This window comes from Panthera pardus, unplaced genomic scaffold (assembly GCF_024362965.1).
Source record: "Panthera pardus isolate Hobbes unplaced genomic scaffold, ASM2436296v1 HiC_scaffold_2, whole genome shotgun sequence".
Lineage (NCBI taxonomy): Eukaryota > Metazoa > Chordata > Mammalia > Carnivora > Felidae > Panthera > Panthera pardus.
Window position 1 is genome coordinate 134,503,519 of NW_026526765.1, and position 21,958 is coordinate 134,525,476.

A 21,958-nucleotide genomic window follows, 5' to 3' on the forward strand; every position below is an offset into this window, starting at 1 on the left:
CACTGCTAGTTACCATGGTGATGAGTTACCAGGATGCAGAGACTTGGTGGGGGGGAAGTGTGTTGGCGAGGTAGGGCAGGAACATGGCGTTGGGGCAGTCAGAAAAGTAGGTGAAACAATCCCACGTCCTGCCACGGTTTCAGCTTGGCTCATCTGAGGCTGAGTTTTGGAGGGGATGAACAACGAAGGGGTGAGGACAAGACAAAGAGGAACACGGTGGGGATTGATGGTTGGATTGGATGCGTCCTCGGGTTCTTCACTATTTGGCGTGAAATTAATTTCAGGGAGAGTTTGCCTTGCCTCCCACTTTATCTTAGATGTTCCCAGAGCCTATCTCCTTTCAAAAGCCTTTATAAAGTAGACAGGCTCTTGGGTGGGTCAGAAGGTCCGACTTCAGCTCAGGTCATGATCTCACGGTTCGTGAGTTCAAGCCCCACATTGAGCTCTCTGCTCTCAGCACAGAGCCCGCTTGGGATCCTCTGTCTCCCTCTCTCTCTGCCCCTTCCTCGTTCGCATGCTTTCTTCCTCTCTCAAAAATAAATAAACATTAAAAAAAAGCTTTCGTAATGTATAAAGTGTACAACTGACTTATAGCCCTTAAACAAATGGAACCTGTAGGTGAAATACAATTGTACGATGGCCTTCAACATTCATGGGGAAAGGAAGAGATTGAGATTGAAACACCTTGGCACTTTATTCTTTCATCAGACCAGACGCCTCCTGACGCCGTGGGAAATCACAGTGCTTTGGTATTTGGAGAGCGGTGAATGAAGAGGCATATCTGCAATTTTTATTTCTGGTGGGTCTTTCTTTAAGACAACTTTACGATCTTCCCCATGACAAAGCCTTTCGCTGTGATTCAAAAACAGAGAGTCTTCGAAAGGGCCAGCGTGGATCCCACACACTTCTGCGTGCTAAGAGGGGAAAAATCTGCTATAATTCACACCAAACAGCATTTCATTAGATGAAGATGGAGATTCCCCGATAGTTTTTCTAACTAACCCCGCTAAGGAGGAAGGTCTAAGGGACAGAGCAACCTAACATCCCCGCCTTTTTTTTAAAGCATGCTCTCTGGCTGGTGTCTGGACCATCCACAAGAGCAGTGTGGACTGCTGACTACTTATGTACTTACTTACTCACTGCTTATGACCGTGTACAAGTCATTTGCCCTGTTGTGAGACTCAATTTTCCCAAATATAAAATGGTCATTTTTTAAAATGTTTATTTATTTTTGAGAGAGAGTGCGAGTAGGGGAGAGGCAGAGAGGGAGGGAGACACAGAATCGGAAGCAGGCCCCAGGCTCTGAGCCGTCAGTACAGAGTCCACCATGGGGCTCGAACTCACAAGAGATCCCGACCTGAGCTGAAGTTGGACACCTAACTAACTGAGCCACCCAGGCGCCCCTAGGAATCCTAATTTGAAATCTCCTATTATAGTCTGATTATTACAATAGATTCTATTCCCCTTCAAAGAAACAACTTATCTTTTCACAAGTGATCAGCTCATCTGAATTTGGAAAATGCTTTGAAAATACTGAATAGCAGCAGTGAAAGGGCAGTGAGTCTTATCTGTAAATCTAGCCAAACTGTTCCTGTAGCTCTCAACCCACATATGCAGTACAGCTTTAAAAATTCATGCTCTGTACCACAGCTTTAATATTAATGACATACTTCATTAATATTAATTAGGTCCATTCTTTTTTTTTTTTTTTTTTTTTAATTTTCTTTAATGTTTATTAGTTTTTGAGAGACAGAGAGAGACAGCACTTGAGTGGGGGAGGGACAGAGAGAGAGAGAGGGAGACACAGAATCGGAAGCAGGCTCCAGGCTCTGAGCTGTCAGCACAGAGCCCGACACGGGGCTCGAACCCACAGCCACGAGATCATGACCTGAGCCAAAGTCAGACGCTTAACTGACTGAGCCACCAAGGCGCCCCTTAATTTTCTTTAATGTTTATTAGTTTTTGAGAGACAGAGAGAGACAGCGCTTGAGTGGGGGAGGGACAGAGAGAGAGAGAGGGAGACACAGAATCGGAAGCAGGCTCCAGGCTCTGAGCTGTCTGCACAGTGAGATCAGGACCTGAGCTGAAGTCGGATGCTCAACCGATTGAGCCACCCAGGCGCCCCTAATTAAGTCCGTTCTTAACTGTGAGTTGGCATTATGTGGACAGAAAGGTAGACAGAGAGCTCTGAAATCTTTTGGAATATCTATTTTAAGTTCATCTTTGGGTTATTTGAATAGATAATGCTATTTAACTCTTCCTTGCAAGTTCACATAAAAGTACATCAAATAGTTTTTGCCAGACAGGAGAATGGTGGTTGCCAGGAGGGAGGGGGACTGGGGAGATACAAGTCAAAGGGCACAAACTTTCCCTTATAAGAATAAGAAGGTCTGAAGATCTCATTTCAGCATGGTAACTGAATACTGTTAATAACACAGTATTGCATACTTGAAAGTTGCAGAGAGTGGATCTTATGTTCACCAGGAGAAAAAAAGAGTTAACTATGTGAGGTGATGAATGTGTTAATTATCTTGAGCCTGGTAATGATTCCACAGTGTGTATGTTTATTAAGTCATCACGCTGTCCATTTAAAAAATGTATATTTCTGTATTATTCCCTATAAATCTGGAAAAAATAAATATGAATTTAAAAATAGCTTTTGTAGGGGTGCCTGGGTGGTTCCATTGGTTAAGTGTCTGACTCCTGATTTTGGCTCAGGTCATGATCTCAGGGTTTGTGAGTTCGAGTCCCTTGTTGGGCTCTGTGCAGACAGCGTGGAGCCTGCTTGGGATTCTCTCTCTCTCTCTCTCTCTCTCTCTCTCTCTCTCTCTCCATCTCTGCCCCTCTCCCACTCTCTCTCAAAATAAATAAATAAGCTTAAAAAATAGCTTTTGTATAGTTATAGATATGTCTATTCATAGATATATTAAATTATACTATAACTATGAATTTTTTTATTATGAACATTTATAGGAAAATACCTTCAGATTCATGTTCCTGAATTTCATATTTTCTTTCCAAGGCATAACATAACGTCTTGGGATCATCCCGTGCTTTACTGAAAATCGTGGCAAATGAACCCCAGCATTTGGAGCACACCTGGAGATTGGGAAGGCAGGAAGGAAGGATATCTTGTGAGTTAAATATAATTGTTTTAGCATTTTTGCTGCATCCATGATGTGTGGATCCCCATAGCTTCAGGACACAGAGCTATGGCACTGTTTGAGGCTCATCTAATAATGAACCCACTAAATCTCCAAGTATCACCAAGAGCCAGAGTCCGGGCTGGATATCTGAGCCTCCAACTTTACTCTGTCCTTTACAATCTGCTCTCAGTTTTCATTTAACCTGATAGTAAGGGAAAAGGCAGCAGACTCAATGATTTTCCCCAGGCCTACAAGAAGTCTCTGACCAGCCACAAAAACCAGCTTCTGAATTTAGTATCTGCTTTACACTCAGGTCAGACTTGCTTTCTCCCTGCATATACATTGTTTCCCTCTGAGACGCAAAGTCTTCCATACAGATGCCAAAGGAAGCACAAAATGTTTGTCCTTATCTTTGTAGGTCCGGGATTGCAAACAAAACAAGGAATAAACCCCCTCAATCCAGAACGCCCAGGTCCTCACTCATTAGAAGGCTTATATGAACTCTCATCAGTGCAGCTGTTGGCAATCTTAGGTAAGATAGGACACGTGTCCTTGCCCGGAGCCATCACCTCCAGGAGGGACAGAATTCTCATCTAGAACTTCACTAACTCACTCATGTAATTATGATGACATTGCTGCCTCAGACATCACACTGTTTTGCTAACTTCATAGCAACCCACAGCAGTTACATCAGCAGTTGATTAAGAATGTGGAGTTTTCAGGGGCGCCTGGGTGGTTCAGTCAGTTGAGCGTCCGGACTTTGGCTCAGGTCATGATCTCACGGTCTGTGAGTTCGAGCCCCGCATCGGGCTCTGTGCTGACAGCTCAGAGCCTGGAGCCTGCTTCTGATTCTGTGTCTCCCCTCTCTCTGCTCCTCCCCCGCCCATGCTCTTTCTCTTTCTTTCAAAAATAAATAAAAACATTTTAAAAAAGTTAAAGAATTACATGTTTGACATTTCAAAAAAAAAAAAAGAATGCGGAGTTTTCAGCCATTTTTAGTCATGTTATAGCTGCATGACTAAAACGTTCCCATCATGAACAATTTTTCAAAAATGAGGATGCTTCCAGACATAGTACAAATTTGACACATGCATTCTAGACGACACTCTGGACTGTATCATTATTATTCACAAAGAAGCCCTCCATGTTCACATTCTTTATTTGCCCTTAGCTTATTTTCTTACTTATGCATGGTGGTTGTGTGTCATTTATGTTTGCTACCAACTGCTTACACACACACTTTATGAGTGGGAGTCAAATATGTTTTGATCCAAACCAATTCAAGCCATTTTACCCCTGAAGATCTGAGATATATTGCAGAATATTGGAAATTATAAAAACTCATTTTATCACAGCGACTGTGTCTTACAGGAATGACACTTAAATCACCAAGAGAGGTGGAGGGTCATTAGTAGGTGGAAGGTTATTAGGATCGATCCCATAGCCAGCAAGTAAGAAGTTAGGCTGAGTGGCACCTGGGTGGCTCAGTCAGTTAAGCATCTGACTTCGGCTCAGCTCATCATCTCACACTTTGTGAGTTCGAGCCCGACATCGGGCTCTGTGCTGACAGCTCAGAGCCTGGAGCCTGCTTCGGAGTCTGGGTCTCCCTCTCTCTCTGCCCCTCCCCTGCTCATGCTCTGTGTCTCTGTCTCAAAAATAAATAAATGTTAAAAAAAGATTAAAAAAAAAAAAAGCCTGAGCATAAGAATTACGGCCAGTTTGGTGAGAGTATTCACTGAATATATACCTGGCAATAGTTTGGATAGACATTTCTTTCTTATTTATTTAATTTGAGAAGGGGTGGGTGAAGGGGCAGAGAGAATAGGAGAGAGAGAATCCCAAGCAGGCTCCGCACTGTCAGCGCAGAACTGGACCTGGGGCTCGAACTCACAAACCATGAAATCACGACCTGAGCTGAAATGAAGAGTCGGACTCTTAACCGACTGGGCCACCTAGGCACCCCTCTTTTTTCTTTTTCTTTTCTTTTTTTTTTTTTTAAAGTAATCTCCTCACCAAACATGGGGCTCAAACTCACAACCCCAGGACCAAGAGTTGCGTTCTCTACCAACCGAGCCAGCCAGAAGCTTCTGGATGGTTAGACATTTCTAGATTTGAATGGGCAGAAAGGTTCAGAGAAGAGTAATTTTAATAGGTAAAAATATAAAGAACCTTCAACGTTGAAGTGTTGGAGAGGACTCCAAACCCTGGCTTGTGCCCCGGTAGGACCCTCACTCCATTCTGACCAGGTCATCTTGCTTCTGGAGCAGGTCTGGGAGCAGAAGACCTCGATGAACCCCCAAACTCTGCACTTTCCAGAGGGCATACCGCCTTCCCCAGCAGGACGCAGGTGTTCACCGTCAGTGGTGTGAATCATCAGGCACAAATGAACAAAAGCAGACACAGAGGTGCAGACACAGAGGTGGAGAAATTCCTTCAGGAGAATCTGGCCGTGGATGTACATCTCCGCGGGGAGCTGATGGTGAGGATTCCAGGCAGCAACAACAGGTGCTTTGAGGTGAGCGAGGAGCGGATGGGTAGATCCTCGACTGAGGTAGTGGCCACGATGCTATTTTACTTATTATTACTATTTTTTAAATGTTTATTATTGAGAGGGAGAGAATACACAAGCAGGGGAGGGGCAAAGAGAGGGGCAGACAGAAGTTCCGAAGCAGGCTCTGCGCGGTCAGCACAGAGCTCGACGCGGGGCTCAAACCCACGAACCGAGAGATGATGCCCTGAGCTGAAGACGCTGAACTGACCGAGCCACCCGGGGCCCAAGATGCTATTTTAAAGAGGAAGGATCACAGTAAGAGTCTTTTTCATACATGTACTCAGTCCTGGGGTGACCTGGACATGAAAAGAAGGCTTATGGGGCTGTAGAGCCATCAGCCAACAGCAGTATCCCCATCTTGGGGCTTCTTTTTCCAGAGGCTGCTTTCGGTGGAGTTCACAGGGCTCCATGTGGTACCTTTGTTCCCTAACTTGAACTTGCCACCCATGATACTGAACCTGAATTGCATCTCTTTTGTGAGGTTAAGGCAGTTCTTTCACACTAATGAATAAACCGATCTGGGACACGTCAAAAATCCTGCTGAACATTTGGCATCAATTCCCTCAGCGTATGGCTGTAATGGGTATTTGTAGAATTCCAGGAAGTCACAGTTTCTATACAGAGGTACCAGTGAACACCAATTGATATCCTTCGCTGGGTCATTTCAGAAAGATTTTGCAGTGGGGCACCTGAGTGGCTCAGTCGGTTGAGCGTCCGACTTCAACTCAGGTCATGATCTCACTGTTGGTGAGTTCGAGCCCCGCATCAGGCTCACTGCTGTCACCCTGTCAGTGCAGAGCCTGCTTCTGATCCTGTCCCCCTCTCTCTGCCCCCTTACCCACTTGTGCTCTCCCAAAAATATTTTTTAAAAAGGAAAGATTTTGCAGAATTATTTTGACAGGTTTGTTCGTTTTTTTCGAACCTTCCGTACCTTGTGGCAGAAGTACAGGGTAAGAATCCAAGATGAAATAATAATAATATGGAATGGATTTCTAAAAAACTAAACACCTCAACTGTTGGTTTGCATTTAACGTTAGGGTTTAATCCATACCAGAAACCCGTACAGTTTCCAGATAGTAAGGTAACAACTGTTGGTGAAAATGAACCAGGATGGTCCATTTAGTGAAGATGAACTAGACTGTAATGTTAATGCTCGTCAACAAGTGTAACTAGAAATATTAGTATTTACATGAACGTGTGGCATATAAACTAGCACTTAACTGGATGTTATTTTTCCCAAAGTATCACACGTTTCTTATTATTTTTAATGTTTATTTATTTATTTTTGAGGCAGGGGTGAAGGGGCAGAGAGAGAGGGAGACAGGGAACCCCAAGAAGGCGCCACACTGTCAGCACAGAGCCCGATGCAGGGCTTGAATTCCCAAACCGGGAGATCACGCCCTGAGCCGAAATCGAGTCCAACGCTCAAATGACTGAGCCACTCTGGTGCCCTATCCCAACGTAACATACCTTTAAGATCACCTCTCATAAAGAATCTCAGAAACAATATTCAGTTACGTATTTAAAATATTTTTCTTCCCTTGGTTATAGCAATTTTATGAAAGCATGTCTGAGGTTTCAAAAACAGTCACTTGAGGGGCACCTGGCTGAGAGGTGCCTGAGTCTCTTGAACCCACAACGCCGAGTTTGAGCCCCATGCTGGGTATAGACACTACATAAATAAATCAATCTTAAGAAAAAAAAAAAAGTCACTGCCCAAAATCTAGTTTTATTTTTGTGTTCGTTATGAATAAAAAGCAACCAATAACCATTTTCCTCTTCTTTTCCCACTTGTATCCTTAGATCCAACTTCAATGACTATGTATTCCAGGAACTAAAGAAAAACGTCAAGTACTATCTGTAAAGAAGAGTTTACAATTGCTTCTTACATATTTTTGCCTAATCTATTTTGTAGACTAAAGTCAACCCTTGGAACACCTTAACTACTTTTATTTCCTTCAATAAGAATGAGTAATTTGACACTTCAGGCAGATGTAACATTTTTAATACCCAATTTCCTTAACATAAGGTAAAGCAGTCTTAGGCAGGCAACCACCGGGAATTTTTTAAATGTACATGGTAATTACACAGGTATGGATCACATTCAGTATTGAGTGTAAGATCGAGTTAATTTAAAGGAAGTAAAAAAAAAGTTAAGAATGAATACTTCTTTGAAAAGCTTCTGATGTTAATTTACTTCCTGACAAATAAGTTTATACTGATGAGTATAAACCTATTTTGTCTCTGTCCTTAAAATTGCTTGAAAGTTCTCAGAACACAAAAAAAAACTAAATTTGAATGCATTTGTAACAGTTTAACAATTTATGTGCCTTATTAAGATCTTTTTACGGAATGTTTTGAAACCAATCATAATTCGCTACAAAGATAAATCAAAAATGAAAACAACTTTTTGAATGGCATGTTACAATGACCTAGACAAAAGTAATTATCAACTAGTAATAACTAACACATGCAACAGATTGAGAAATTAAATCTCTGCTATATACTTTTAAATATTTTGACATGAGAAATGTGTCTATCAATAACATTCATCTTCCCACAAATTCAACATTATTTTCAACAAGAAACCAGTTCTTTCTGTCCAGATTTTTAGGTTTATCAGTGCAAAGTAAAACGAAGCAATCTCAGTAGAAATGGCTTATTACAAGGTTATTCTAGAAAGGCTTAATCCTCAAAATGTACTAAAAGATGTCCAAATCGTGAGAATGATCGACCTCGATGGCTTCCTCTGCATCCAACTTGGTCTCTCCGTGGCCTTCCTGCGGCTCGTCAAGAGAGGCCAGGGCCTCGTTGGTATCACTTGCGAAAGTTTCTCGTGATGTGTCATCATCTTCTTGAAAATTTAGATTTTTAATAGCTTGTTTCATCTTTTTCCCCAACACTTGTGTTCTTCTCTTCCTAGCAGCCTTTTTATTTTCATACTCCTTTTGATTTTCAATGTAGAAAATGTCCTACAATAAAGGAACAACCTTAAGAAGAAGTACCGTTTATTAAATGTTTGGTACAAGGCGGACCCTTCGTGATCCCCATCTCTCACAAAAAACAAGGAAATATTATTAGACTCGTAAATGACGCACAGAGTCTAAGACAGTAGGGGAGTCCCCACTGCAGACAGAGGATGAAGCTGTAATTCCAGCTCAACCCCACGTTCACTCCAGGGCCCACGCTCATTCAACCATAACATACCATCATAGCTACAGGTTTCCTACGTGGGACGAGACAGCAGGAAAATCACGTCATTCAGGAGTTAAATAAAATCTAATGTGTCACAAGAAAAACACAAGTCTTTGAAATAAAGTGTACTAACTTTGAAATTGTCATAATAACCCTACGTGACTGCGCAGGCTAAGAAACCAAGCAACGCCTGCAATGTGTGACTAAGTACGGTCACGTAACCTACACAATGGAAAAAATCCATTCCTTAAAAAATGTCACTGTAATTAACGTGGGCACATAAATCTGTCAAAAACTTAGACCACAAGGCATAAACACAATATAGTCAGCACTGGGATATATTCCAGGAAGTTACAGAAAAGGGATTTTATAACACAAAAATACGAGATTGTTAGTCCAGGGCCCTCCACCTTGGCGACTGCTGTGGCAGATTGCCACGCGCACTGCAAGGTGTTCCGCAGCATGCCTGGCCTCTACCCACTAGCATATATCCACCCATCCCCAAACTGTGACAACCAAACACTTCTCCAGGCATTGCCAAACGTCCTCACCTCCTCCAAGAGGCAAAACTGCCAGCAGATGAGAGCTGAAGTGGAAAATGCATTTTATTAAACTATTACATGGAAAAACGTTACAATAGCCTCTGGGAACCTTGATACAGCTGGAGAAGTGTAGATTCAGAGGGTACAAAAGAAAGAAAAGTAGGTCAGGGATCTGAAGAGAAGGCCAAAAATGACTGCTAAGACAGAGCAGATTCAAAGGTTTAAAACAGAAGGTAGGATGGGCACTCTATTATCTTCTGGGAAGGGATTATTAAAAGCTGTAACCAAGTCAGTCTCTATTATGTTCTTAAAGTGCACAAATCACAAATCCCTCCTTGTTTATAAAAACCACTGTGGAAGACGGTGAAATAAAGGTGGCCCTCTCCAAAAATTTATGCTAAGTAGTTACAAGCAGCACACAGAATTAGCAGAGGAAGGAGTAAGGAACTCTCAAATTAAGGCGACAAGGGAAAGCTTCAGAAGATGAACGCTTTGGTGGACAGGAGGACTAAAAGTATTTGCTAGAGAAAGGACAAGGGATTGGAGGTGGAGAAGGAGGGTACGCGTGTTAAGAAGTGGAGGAAAGACACAAGAAAGTGACGAGAGGAAAATGAGGCTGGCAACCATTTACTGAACAGGCACATTTACATGCCAGGCATGTGCTAAGAACTGTTCATTCTCACCAGAAGCTCATGGAGTGGGTATTATCCTTTTCTGACGAGGAAAGGGAGAGTGCCCGCATCGGGAGCACATACATTAAAATCCGAGGAGGAAAGTGAGGCACAAGACTGCAGAGCCAACAGGTGAAGGTATAAAAAGTTAGCTCATCTAGTAGCTCTCCAAATTCACATTCTTAAAACCGATTGCGTTGCCTTCACAGAAGAGGGACAATTCACAATCTTTTAAAGAGTCTACTTAACCTTCAAGCGGAGAGAGAAAGAGAAGCTGCAAGGAGAAGCATTTCCATTTCATGGGAAAGCACATCTGAGCATGTTGATAACAACAATTCTAAGTAGTACAATGCTTGGCAACACTCAGTAAAATTATAAAGTTGCCCTTTTCACTCCAAATACATCAAGGCTTTTTAAAAGGAACTGCATTCCATGGGTTATGAATGTGATAGAACAAACTGGGAAACGGCCCAAAGAAATGTTGTAACCTGTTGTTAGCGTTGTTATGACAAATGCAGACAAGAGATAATCTGAGGGCAGTTTTTTCCTACATATATGTAATTAATTTTACAAGTTAAGAACCTCAACTGTATGCTATTTGCACAGGGAGACCATTACAGCCAAACTTTTAAAAAATATAGCAACTAAGGGGTGCCCGGGTGGCTCAGTCAGTTAAGTGTCTTGACTCCTGATTTTGGCTCAGGTCATGGTCTCATGGTTTGTGGGATCGAGCCCTGCATTGGGCTCTGTGCTGACAGCACAGAGCTTGCTTGGGATTCTCTCTCCCCCTCTGTCTCTGTCCCTCCTCTGCTCATTTACATGTGCACATGTTCTCGGTCTCAAAAAATAGACATTTAAAAAAAAAGTGTGTGTGTGTGTGTGCATGTATATATATATAGCAAATTAATTTATTTTTAACTACTCATTCTTTTTTTTCTCTCAAACTTTCTATTTTCCAAAACAAAACTTAATTACAAACCAAAACAAAATGGTACATCACATACCAAAACACAATCAAATTTTAAAAAGGCACAAAGACCCACTCAATTCAGCTCCCGCTTCCTTCCGAATTCTACAGACTGAGTGTTAGCATTATAGTGATCAAAGAACAATTATAACATTATCATTTGATGACACTTAAAATGACCTATGATGAAATACTATTTGCTTTAGGTTTTTTCCTCTAATAACAAAACTACTCAAGCCATGCACCATGCATAAAATTTGGAAAAACAAAGGAAAACCTTAAAAGCCAAAACATTTAAAACCCCCTTGAGTAGACCAAATCATTGGTAACTTTTTGCTATTCTACATATCAATTAATTGTCCCATGCCTCTTTTTCATTATAAATTTGTACTTTGCCTTTCAAAAAACTTGAATAATACTGCATTTTTCTCCTTTTCTTAAAAATGCTGTGAAAAGGGGTGCTTTGGGGGGGCTCAGGTGGTTGGGCGTCCAACTTCGGCTCATGATCTTGCCATTCTTGGGTTTGAGCCCTGTGTGGGGCTCTGTGCTGACAGCCCGGGACCTGGAGCCTGCTTCTGATTCTGTGTCTCCCTCTCTCTCTCTGCCCCTCCCCGATGCATGCTCTTTCTCTCCCTCTCAAAAAATAAACTAAATGTCGGGAAAAAAAAATGTTTTTTAATGCTTCACAAAAATAGAGGCTAAAGGGCAGTCCTTTTAAAAATGTCCTTCTTGGGGTATGCCTGGCTGGCTTAGAAGAACATGCAACTCTTGATCTCAGGGTTGTGAGTTCGAGCCCCACAGTGGGTGCAGAGATTACTTAAAATAAATAAACTTCAAAAAATGTCCCTCTTGGTCAACATTCTTTAATTATTAGGTATTCCAAATGTTTCTACCATTTGTTGTTACAACACAATGTTTCTGGTAGTTTAACATAACCTACTAACATTAAAATCTCTTTCTCCACAATGAGTTAGAACTGAATTTCAAAGACATGTGATTCAGTGAAAAAAACCTGTTTCAAGTCAGTAGTCTGTGCAATCCCAGGCTAATCATTTTTATTACTCATCCTGTGCATAACACAGGAACATCTACTTTGACAGAACGGGGTGCAGATTAAATGCTATAAATAAGTGGCCCAGTGCTGCAGACATGGTGAATAAATGTTATTTTCTTCTCTTCTGCTTGTGGAAACTGTCTGTCCAAAGTTTGGTTACCTAGAAGAATCTTCTCCAGATACCACTTTCTTTAATCCTTTCAGAGCTCTATTCAATAGGCAGGGCACTTATTACAGTCCCCACTTCATAGATGACAAAATTAAGGCTGAGAGAAAGTAAGTGGTCTGTTTGTATTCATGTAATCACTAAATGGCCAAATTAAGATTCAAACCCAGATTTTGAATGTTAGAGAATTATTTTTATCTCACCTTGCTATTTCTCTGTAAACAGGGACATTTTGCTATGAAACAATGTTTAATGTTCCTCAGAAGAACGCTCCTTCTCAGTGCACACCTTTTGTCAGGGATTACAGTGTGGGAGGAGGGAAAATGCAAGCAGTGAAGCCCGGCTCTACTACTCAGTAGGCGTGTTCCTCAGGAAAATGACATTGTTACAAATCTACCAGTCATTGTTTCAGGAGGAAAAAAAGGCAGTATGGACAAGAGATTTCAAATGTGCGGTAACAGTAACATTTCCTGTAGCAATTTCAATAGCAGATTTAAAAAAAATGACTGGAAGTGGACAGCCAGAAAAGAGGGGAAACAAACTAACATTGAGGGGTGCCTGGGTGGCTCAGTTGGTTAAGTGTCTGACAAGATCTTGATCTCGGATCAGGACATGATCTCACGGTTCCTTGGGATCGAGTCCCAAGTCTGGCTCTGTGCTGACGGTGCATTAGCTCAAGAGAAGTGGCTTTTATTTACCTGTCATCATTAGCATTATAAACGGCTAAACCACAATGCTGTGACATGTGCTATCCAGTTATAATAAAGAGAACACAAAGCTGATCCAATACACCATCTGTGTCCCACGTCCATCACCTCTTTCCTATGCAAGAAGCAAGTTCTTAATCTTGATTGTATCTGCTAAATGTAATCACGTTCCTTAATTAACAATTAAAAGATAAATGCTGAGCCATGAAAAACTCACACTGCAGAAGAACGCCCAAAGAGGACATTCTAGTAACGTACAAATGATTAATAGTGAAGAGGCTAGCTTTTGTTCATAAGAACTAATGGAGACAGAGGAATGAAATGAAACAAATCCACAAGGAGACAATGACCACAATGTGGTACATTCTATTATACAACCATCTCAGACTCTTCAAAATGTCTAAATCATAAAAGAAAATGTGGAGTTAAAGAGAGCGAAAGAGATACAAAAAATGAAATGTGAAAATCTAGATGGGATCTGAGTTTGAGGGAGGGAAAAAAGGCAGAAAATACATTCTGGGGACAATTCAGGAAATTGGAATACGGTCAATACCTGATACTAAGAAACTGTTTTTCTTTCTCTTAGGTGACACAATGTAAGACAGTGTCCTTATTATTAACAGTTGCTTCCTACAATAATTAGGGCTGAGTGTCATAATTTGTCACTTTTTTCCAACTGGTACAGAAGAACAACTGTAAAGTAAGAATGTCAAAATATTAACAACCCCGAATCTTAAGTGCAGGAAATTCATCCCGTTATTATTTCATCTATTCTCCATGTTTGAAATCTTTCATTAATAAAAGGCTGTAGGAGGCTAGAAAAAATAATCACATGCTAAACGACCAGGAAAATGGCCATAAAGGAAACTGTGACGCTGCTGAGCAAGGGAAGAAAACGAAGAGGAAGAGTTTATAAAGGCACATGTTTTACTTGAAAGGAGACAATGACAAAATTGGTCAATTTAAGGCAAAACAGGTGATGGGAATTAAAAGAAGCTGAGGAGAAGTCAAATTATGATGGGTCTTAAAAGTCAAGGGCACTATAGTTTTTATTTACCTTAATTTGTTCCTCGCTGATACTAGGAGTATTTTTCAGGAGATTCAGGAAGACCCCACCTGGTGTTCTTCTTCGACTACCATTCTACAAAAAGAAGCAGAAATAGGATACTGTATACACTCTTTCCACGAATGGCCAAAGGGTCTTTTAAACAGACAGGTACCAGGTGCCTGGGTAGCTCAGTCAGTCAGGTGTCCAACTCTTGATTTCAGCTCAGGTCATGATCTCACGGTTCGTGAGTTCAAGCCCGTGTCTGTGCTATCAGCAGCGTCCAGAGCCTGCTTCAGATTCTGTGCCTCTCCTCTCTCTCTATCCCTCCCATGCTCACGCTCTATCTCTATCAATAATAAATAAATGCTTAAAACAATTTTTTTAATAAAATATTAATGAATCTATAACTTTGTGTTCAACTATTAGCAATGACACAAAAAGGGGTGCCAATACATTCATGACTGTTTTTTTTTTAAGTTTATTTATCTATTTTGAGAGAGAAAAAGAGAGAGAACACAAGCAGGGGATCCCCAACAGGCTCCATGCTGCCAGTGTAGAGCCCGATGCAGGGCTGGAACTCATCAACCTAGAAATCATGACCTGGGCTGAACCCAGGAGTCAGATGTTTACCAACTGAACGACCCAAGCGCTCTTCGTGACTATTACAACTTGTCTTGTTGTTAACTTCTATAATCTATGCTCACAGGCTATTTCCTTAGCCATTGCTATCTATTCTAATGGGTTTCTTTCCTATTTCTAAAGTATAATATTGACTCACTTTCACGTGATGTTACTTTTCAAATTCATGAAGGGCAAATAAGAAAGAAGCCATTCAGACTTCATCGTCTCCCAGTGTGAAAGCTGAATTAAACGTTATCTCCAAAACCATTATATAGGATAAACTGCCACTGCGTGTGATCTGGCCTAAGCAAAAATAGTGGTCTTTCTGCCACTCTCAAATGGTGGTGTTTCTCACTTCATACCTGTCAGAATGGCTAGCATCAAAAAGATAAGAAATAACAACTGCTGGTGACAATGCGGGGAAAGGGGGATTTTTGTACGCTGTTGGTGGGAATGTAAATTGGTGCAGCCACTATAAAAACCAGCATGGAGGTCCCTCAAAAAATTAAAAATAGGAATACCATATCGGGGGCACCTGGGTGGCTCAGTTAGCTAAGTGTCAGACTTTGGCTCAGGTCATGATCTCACTGTTCGTGGGTACGGTCCCCGGGCTGACAGCTCAGAGCCTGGAGCCTGCTTCAGATTCTGTGTCTCCTTTTCTCTCTGCCCCTCCCGTGCTCGCACTCTGTCTCTCTCAGTCTCTCAAAAATGAATAAACATTAAAGGGGCGCCTGGGTGGCTCAGTTGGTTGAGTGTCCAACTTCGGCTCAGGCCATGATCTCACGGTTCGTGGGTTTGAGCCCTGCGTCGGGCTCTGTGCTGACAGTGCAGAGCCTGCTTGGGATTCTCTCTCGCCCTGTCTGTGTTTCTCCCCTACTTGTGCTCTCTCTCAAAATAAATAAACTTAAAAAAACATTAAAAAAAAAAATGTTAGCCCCTACTTTCAACAAACACTGTAAGAGATGTGTTGTTGACCACACACTAACAGGATACAATTTATGGATGGTTTTTGTAAGAAAAGTAATAAATGCAAAAACCAATGATACGGAATTTTTAAATTCAGTTTTTTAAAATCTGAAACACACGGCAATAAATTGGTAAGTAAGAGATCCAAGAATCAGAGATAAGTTTATTTTGTAAAATAATCACATGAAACACAATATAAAATGGAAACAACAAAGTAGTTAGTCTTACCATTATGAAAAGGCCGCCGTTTTGTTCAACTTCAGCTGTTTCCATCAGAAGTTCAATTGCCTTTTTGTTCCCAATTATCCTCACTACTCGAGCTATCAGATCTTTCTTTGGTTCCTGCAACCTGATAAGGAACAGAGTAATATTAACCTCTTTATTTGTTGTAGAAAGTTGAAGAAATCTACCTTAGTCTCCTGGGTTAGTGCCCAAGTAGGATCAAAATCCTATTCTGCTAACATCTGTGTTTTGAAATATTCAATATTTAACCTTAGAATCACTGATAGGGAAACGCTGCTACCTTGGGTTACCCAAGAAGACAGTAACCTCAAGGTTCCACCTCAAGTCTCATAACTTGCCTCCTCATTTTGCCTTCATGGATTATGGTGGTTTCAAAATAAATGTGCCCATCCAGCAAAGGGAATGCAAGCCTAAAAGCAAAAGAAGGTAAGTCCATTCTTTTCAAAACAATTAAAAAACATACACTATGCTTTCAATTATTATGCCTAAAAGTCCCAGAGACGTCTGGGAGCTTTAAAATGGATAGCACCTTCCTCTTAGTCTCTCTGCCTCAGAACAAAGGCTATGGCTAATATTTACTGACTTATTATGGGATGCGCACAATCCTAAAAATTTTGTAGACGTTATACCAGCTAATTGTGTCAACAACCTTATGAAACAGGTACTTATCCTCATCCTACTACTGAGAGGTAAAAAGAGAGGAAGCCTAAGTAACACTTCTAACGTCAGAGTCCATACTCCATAGAGATAAAGGATTAATATGGGAGTTCTACCAGTTCTCTAACCAGACCTGGCTTCCTTGCTCCTTCTCAGCAAGAGGCACTGTATTACTGCGGAAAGAGCACTAGACTAGGAACAAAGGGACCAAGGTTTAGTTCTGACTCTCTGACACAACCGTGACTTTGAGAAGTCATATGAACTACTGGGTCTCAGTGTCCTGATCTGTAAAGTGATGTCTTTGGTTTATAAAAATCTCTAAATTCCTTTCCAACGCTCAAATTCCAAACTTTCTCTGCAGGTTAAAAATCCAGTACTAACACTGACAGGCTTGCCTGGAAGGTAAATACTTGTTTTCCTACCACCAATATTACTCTTGAACCATATCTGTTTTCAAGTGACATTATTCATTAACGACTTAGAGCTAATAAAAAGCTAAACAAAATTTGAGCTTGTTAAAAAAATGAAATATCAATTTACTATACACCAAGAAATTCTATTCTAGGTATTTACCTGACAGAAATTAAAATGTTTCCAAATATCTGTATGTCAAAGGTCATAGAGCATTATTCATAATAGCTAAGAATTGGAACAGCAATTCAATATGGATGTTTGTATATGTATATAAATTAAAAAGGTGTTGATTCCTGCTACAACATGGACAGTCTCAAAAATATTACATTAAGTGAAATAAATCCAGCACAAGAGAATACACACTGTATGAGTCCAACAATATGAAATGTCCAGAAAATGCAAATTTATGCCAACAGAAAGTAGACTGGCAGTTATTTGGGATAGGAACAAAGAATAGCTTTAAATGGGCATATGGTTATGATGGATCTTATTGGGGTGATGGAAATGTTTTAAAAGTGGTTTATGGTTATTGTTGTAAACTGATAAATTTGCTAAAAAATCAACACCCAAAATGGGTGAATTTTATCATGTGTACAATATGCCTCAATGAAATTATAAAAGAAAGGTGATGAGTATCTGAAAACACTAAAGAACAGGAGTGCCTGAGTGACTCAGTCAGTTAAGTGTTCGACTTCAGCTCAGGTCATGGTATTACGGTTTGTGGGTTTGAGCCCCATGTTGGGCTCTGTACTGACAGCATGGAGCCTGGAACCTGTGGGGTTCTGTGTCTCCCTCTCTCTCTGCCCCTCCCTTACTCACTCTTTGTCTCTCAAAAATGAATAAACATTACAAAAAACTAAAAAAAAAACAAAAACAAAAAACCGCTAAAGAACAAAACAAAACCCCACAATGTGAAAAGATAAGCTTTTAAAAAGATAAGCACTAAATGGGAAGAGCTGCTCAAAGTTCCTAAAAGCTTGCAAAATTATTTTATCAGGCCTGTCCAAATTTAATAAAAAGCTAATTTAGCTAATTAATTTAGCTAATTTAATTTAGCTAATAAAAAGCTAAACAAAATTTGAGCTTGTTAAAAAAATGTATTTACCCGACCAAGATATAGTCCTATAACCAAGTAAGCCCAGAGTCCATCCTTCAAATTTAAAAATCTCAAAAGAGGGGCACCTTGGTGGCTCAGTCGGTTAAGCACTGAACTCTTGGTTTCAGCTCAGGTCACACTCTCACAGTTCCTGGAATCGAGCCTGGAATGGGGCACTGACAGCACGGAGTCTGCTTGGGATCCACCGTCTCCCTCTCTCTGCCCCTCCCCTGATCACTTACACACACACACACACACACACACACACACACACGCACGCGCGCGCATGCTCCCAAAATAAATAAAAATTTTTTCAACCTTAAAAAGAAACATTCTTAATGTACCTAGATTCATTTCCAATAAACGGAAGATTGTTGGCCAAGCACTCATTTGTAGGCCAAATTTTAATGCTCACCTGAAAGAAATTTCATCAGCTACTTTCTCTTGCGAATCATCCTCTGTGATCTCATACCGGCCTTTATAGTTCATTTCTAGTCTGTCCCCTAGTCGGTCTCTGACAGGTCGTTTTCGTTTGAGATGACCTTGCCCGTTTTCCTCTTCCTTTGATTCCATTCTTTTGCCACCGTGCATATAGTCATCTAGCTCTTTGTCTAATTCTTTTGTATGTTCTTGAGATTCCCTCTTAAGTTTCTTCGCAAGCAAATAATTGTAAGTTTCGGACTGTCTGCTTTTGTCAATAGTACCCTCCATTCCCAAGATACCAAGTTCAGTGGCCACTGCATCTTGATTCTGTTCTTGTAGCACAGCACCCCATATGTTGTTAACCTTCTTTCCTCCAGGAACAGGTAGTTTCTGGCTGCTCTGGCCAAACTGAAAAGGCTCTGGCTTGGGAGGAGGATTAAAACATTTCTGTCGCTTGCGTTTCCAAAGGGAGCTATCATCATCGGAATCAGAGAAACTCTCCTCACTGGAATCCACACTTTTAACAGTCCGATAATGTGACACTGGTGCACAAGGCGTTGCAGTACCCTGGAAGGGCCTCACTATGCTGTCCCCACCTAGTGTCTTCTGCAACTGAAAAGAAATGCAATCAATTCGCAGGAAACACATCAGCTGCACCCAGCACGCCCCAGTTTTAAACAAGTTATTTTGGGATTCAGCGGGACCACCGTGAAGCAGAACAATCCTCAATGAATCTCTGAAACCGATCCAGTCCCTACTTTTCTAAAGTTCTACACGGAATCTTCCCATTTTAAAACCACAAATTCTTATTTGTAAAGCTAATACAGCACTTAGTTCTAAGGCTTTTTTCTAAAAACTTACCAAAGCTCTTAATTGCCACCTTGGAAGATTTTCTCTATTTTCAGTTATCGTCAGAATGTTCGAAAATGACATACGCCATAATTATTAGTACCAGTTGTGAAAATTAATAAAAGGAAACCTCACTAAACTAGGGTCAGCAGGCTAGAAGAGGGAGTTCTCCTGCCCTATCATCAGGAAAAGACCATAACTTGCACCTAACACAGAAAGATGCCTATATCTTACTAACCCAGCAAGCGGAAGCTTTTCTTGTAGCCTGGCAACAGCCCAGACACTGAGAGACTGTCCCAACTCAACCAATGAAAAGCCACTATACTTTAAACTCCCAGCTTTTTCCCTCCCAACTCTTCCCCCTCCTCTATAAAGGAGCATTCCTCTTCATTATTCCCACTTGCCTACGGTTTTGCCCTAGCAACGCTTGGTCAGAGTTGTGATTCTCTGCTGTTTCAGAGTAAATCCCATTTTTGCTGGTAAAATAATTGACAAGTTTTATTTTAGGGTGAACACAGTTATGACAGAATTTTTCTTTGTTTCAAAACACGCCATTCTTGCGCTTAGATAAATCAACTTCCTTTGTAGGGTTTTGTGACCATATTCTTTTGATATTGGATTGTAAACTCCTACACATAGGAAGCCCTGACTACTTCTAAAACTGCACAGTTCACTCTATTAAGCTTACCGAGTCATGGGTCAATCTATGTAAAACAACTTGGAAAAGACCGAAAACCAAAACTGAAACCTTTGTATCAATTTCCTAAGACATCATTCAAAAGGGAACAAATGTGTGTTTGTACTAAACACAAGTATGTGCTAGAAATGGCAGGCAGGGGGCGCCTGGGTGGCTCAGTCGGTTAAGCGTCCGACTTCGGCTCAGGTCATGATCTCGCGGTCCATGAGTTCAAGCCCCGCGTCGGGCTCTGTGCTGACAGCTCAGAGCCTGGAGCCTGCTTCAGATTCTGTGTCTCCCTCTCTCTCTGACCCTCCCCCGTTCATGCTCTGTCTCTGTCTCAAAAATAAATAAACATTAGAAAAAATTAAAAAAAAAAAAAAAGAAATGGCAGGCAGGAAGGGGAGCCAGTTTTCCCTTGTTCAAGTAACTAAAGCATCTAAGATTCGTCAGACATTGCTGTGCACTGTGCACTGTATGACTCACTAAATCCCTAACAAATACCCTATCAGCGGCGTATTCTTATCATTCCCATTACACAAATTGGGGCACGAGGCTAAATACCTTGGCACTGGTCACACAGTAGAGGCGCCAGTTTTCGAAGGCAAGCAGCCTAGCACAAAGCTCGCTCAAAGTGCTTGCTACTTAGCAGGCAATCAAAATACACTCCCATTTAAAAAACGGGGAGGTTAATACAAAACCGGGTGTCACATTATTGCACGGCGAAGCGGCGTCGGTTGGGACTATGGAAAACCAGGCCCCCGTGCATACGATGAATTTCATTCCCGGTCCTCAGTCTCCTTACTTGCCCAAGGCGAAAAGGAGTGCCACAGGCTGTTTCTGGCCGCTGTCCCCAGCTCATACATTTTCGGCAACATCTGCCGGGCCGAGACAACCTACTCGCGCCGCGGCAGGCAAACTCCGTAAATTCGGGAAACCCAGAGCACCGCAGGGCAGGCGAAGCGACCGCCGCACGCCAGTCTCCAGGAGGCCGAAAGCCACGCGATCCCGCCTGGCAACGAAATGCCGCGCCAGGGTTCGGACTGCCCGCTGTCGCGTCCCCGCCCAGCGCCTCTCCCCGCCGCCAGGGCCCGCGTGCCGGGCCGGGGACGCCCGCCCGACGCTCAGCCACACCGCCGCGCGTCCCTTGTGCAGTCCGGGCTCCGCGCGCCCGCCCCTCACCCACACCGCCGCCCGTGCCTCCTCGCAGCCCGGGCTGCGCGCTCCCGGTTCCGAATTACCCGCCCGCCTTTCACACTCACCGGCACCTGCAGCGGCCTGTCGCTGGGTGCGACCGTCATGTCGGAATCCGAGTCCGAAAGCTGCCCATCTTCCATGTCGCCGGCGTCCTGCGCCATCTTCCCGCGGCGTGGCGCGGCGGGTCAGGAGAGCACTTCCGGCGGGGCGGCGGGAAGGTCCAGACGGCGGCGGCTGCTCGGGCGCCCCCGCGAGGGGCCGGCTCCCGTTTTGACCTTGCGCGCGGCCTACTCCGGATACCTGGGTCAACGCTGGCGGATATGCACAATCATTGCAAACTGTGCACCACTAGCGCCGCGCCGTGGAAAATCAATCTCCTGTTTCCCCAACAGTTTGGCACGTTTTCTCTCAAACTTTGTTTTCGTGCAAACATAAGGTTGTGCATGGACAGCGGCCGTCGGGATTCCTACCTTGGCCTCACATCCCTCACCAGGATGCTCCACGCAAGGCGTCTTGCTTCCATTCTTGCTCCTGCTCAATCCACTCTTCTCGTAGCTTCTTGGGGAGACTTTCAGACAGTGCGTGAGGTAGCTCTCCAAGCGCGCTGGGCTCAGTGCACATTGTCCCTCAAGCATCCTTTGTTGTTCACGGTTCAAGGCAATTGCAGTTGCTGTGGCCTCTGCCTTGCGGACCCTTGACACTTCCATTCTTTGCGAAGGTTGTTCTCTTCCATGATTAAGTTTTCTGATTAAATGCTGCCTTCTCAGGG

At 42.3% G+C, this 21,958-nt stretch overlaps 2 protein-coding genes across 2 annotated transcripts; both read right to left on the reverse strand.

The window, feature by feature from the left end:
- Positions 1–669: 669 nt before the first annotated feature.
- On the reverse strand, positions 670–3,760 carry TEX43 (testis expressed 43). The gene is made up of 3 exons (XM_019422140.2): positions 3,627–3,760; positions 2,982–3,099; positions 670–914 (listed from the first exon to the last, which is right to left on the reverse strand). The coding sequence occupies exons 1-3, from the start codon at positions 3,737–3,739 to the stop codon at positions 705–707; spliced, it is 441 nt and encodes a 146-aa protein (XP_019277685.2). The 5' UTR covers positions 3,740–3,760; the 3' UTR covers positions 670–704.
- Positions 3,761–7,685: 3,925 nt separating this feature from the next.
- Positions 7,686–21,430, reverse strand: PHAX (phosphorylated adaptor for RNA export). The gene is made up of 5 exons (XM_019422139.2): positions 21,255–21,430; positions 18,460–19,073; positions 15,863–15,983; positions 14,057–14,140; positions 7,686–8,669 (listed from the first exon to the last, which is right to left on the reverse strand). The coding sequence occupies exons 1-5, from the start codon at positions 21,348–21,350 to the stop codon at positions 8,400–8,402; spliced, it is 1,185 nt and encodes a 394-aa protein (XP_019277684.1). The 5' UTR covers positions 21,351–21,430; the 3' UTR covers positions 7,686–8,399.
- Between the last annotated feature and the right edge of the window lie 528 nt (positions 21,431–21,958).

Bases quoted from the DNA above. Each gene is read 5' to 3' on its own strand.
- TEX43 (XM_019422140.2), bottom strand. From the start codon at position 3,739: ATGAGAATTCTGTCCCTCCTGGAGGTGATGGCTCCGGGCAAGGACACG. The intron at 3,100-3,626 runs GTGAGGACCTGG...CCCAATCTCCAG, and splicing joins TCATATAAGCCTTCTAATGA to GTGTGCTCCAAATGCTGGGG. The intron at 915-2,981 runs GTATTTTCCTAT...TTCCCCTCTTAG, and splicing joins TCAGGAACATGAATCTGAAG to CACGCAGAAGTGTGTGGGAT.
- PHAX (XM_019422139.2), bottom strand. From the start codon at position 21,350: ATGGCGCAGGACGCCGGCGACATGGAAGATGGGCAGCTTTCGGACTCG. The intron at 19,074-21,254 runs GTGAGTGTGAAA...TTTCAGTTGCAG, and splicing joins ACAGGCCGCTGCAGGTGCCG to AAGACACTAGGTGGGGACAG. The intron at 15,984-18,459 runs GTGAGCATTAAA...GTTCCTTATCAG, and splicing joins GCTGATGAAATTTCTTTCAG to GTTGCAGGAACCAAAGAAAG.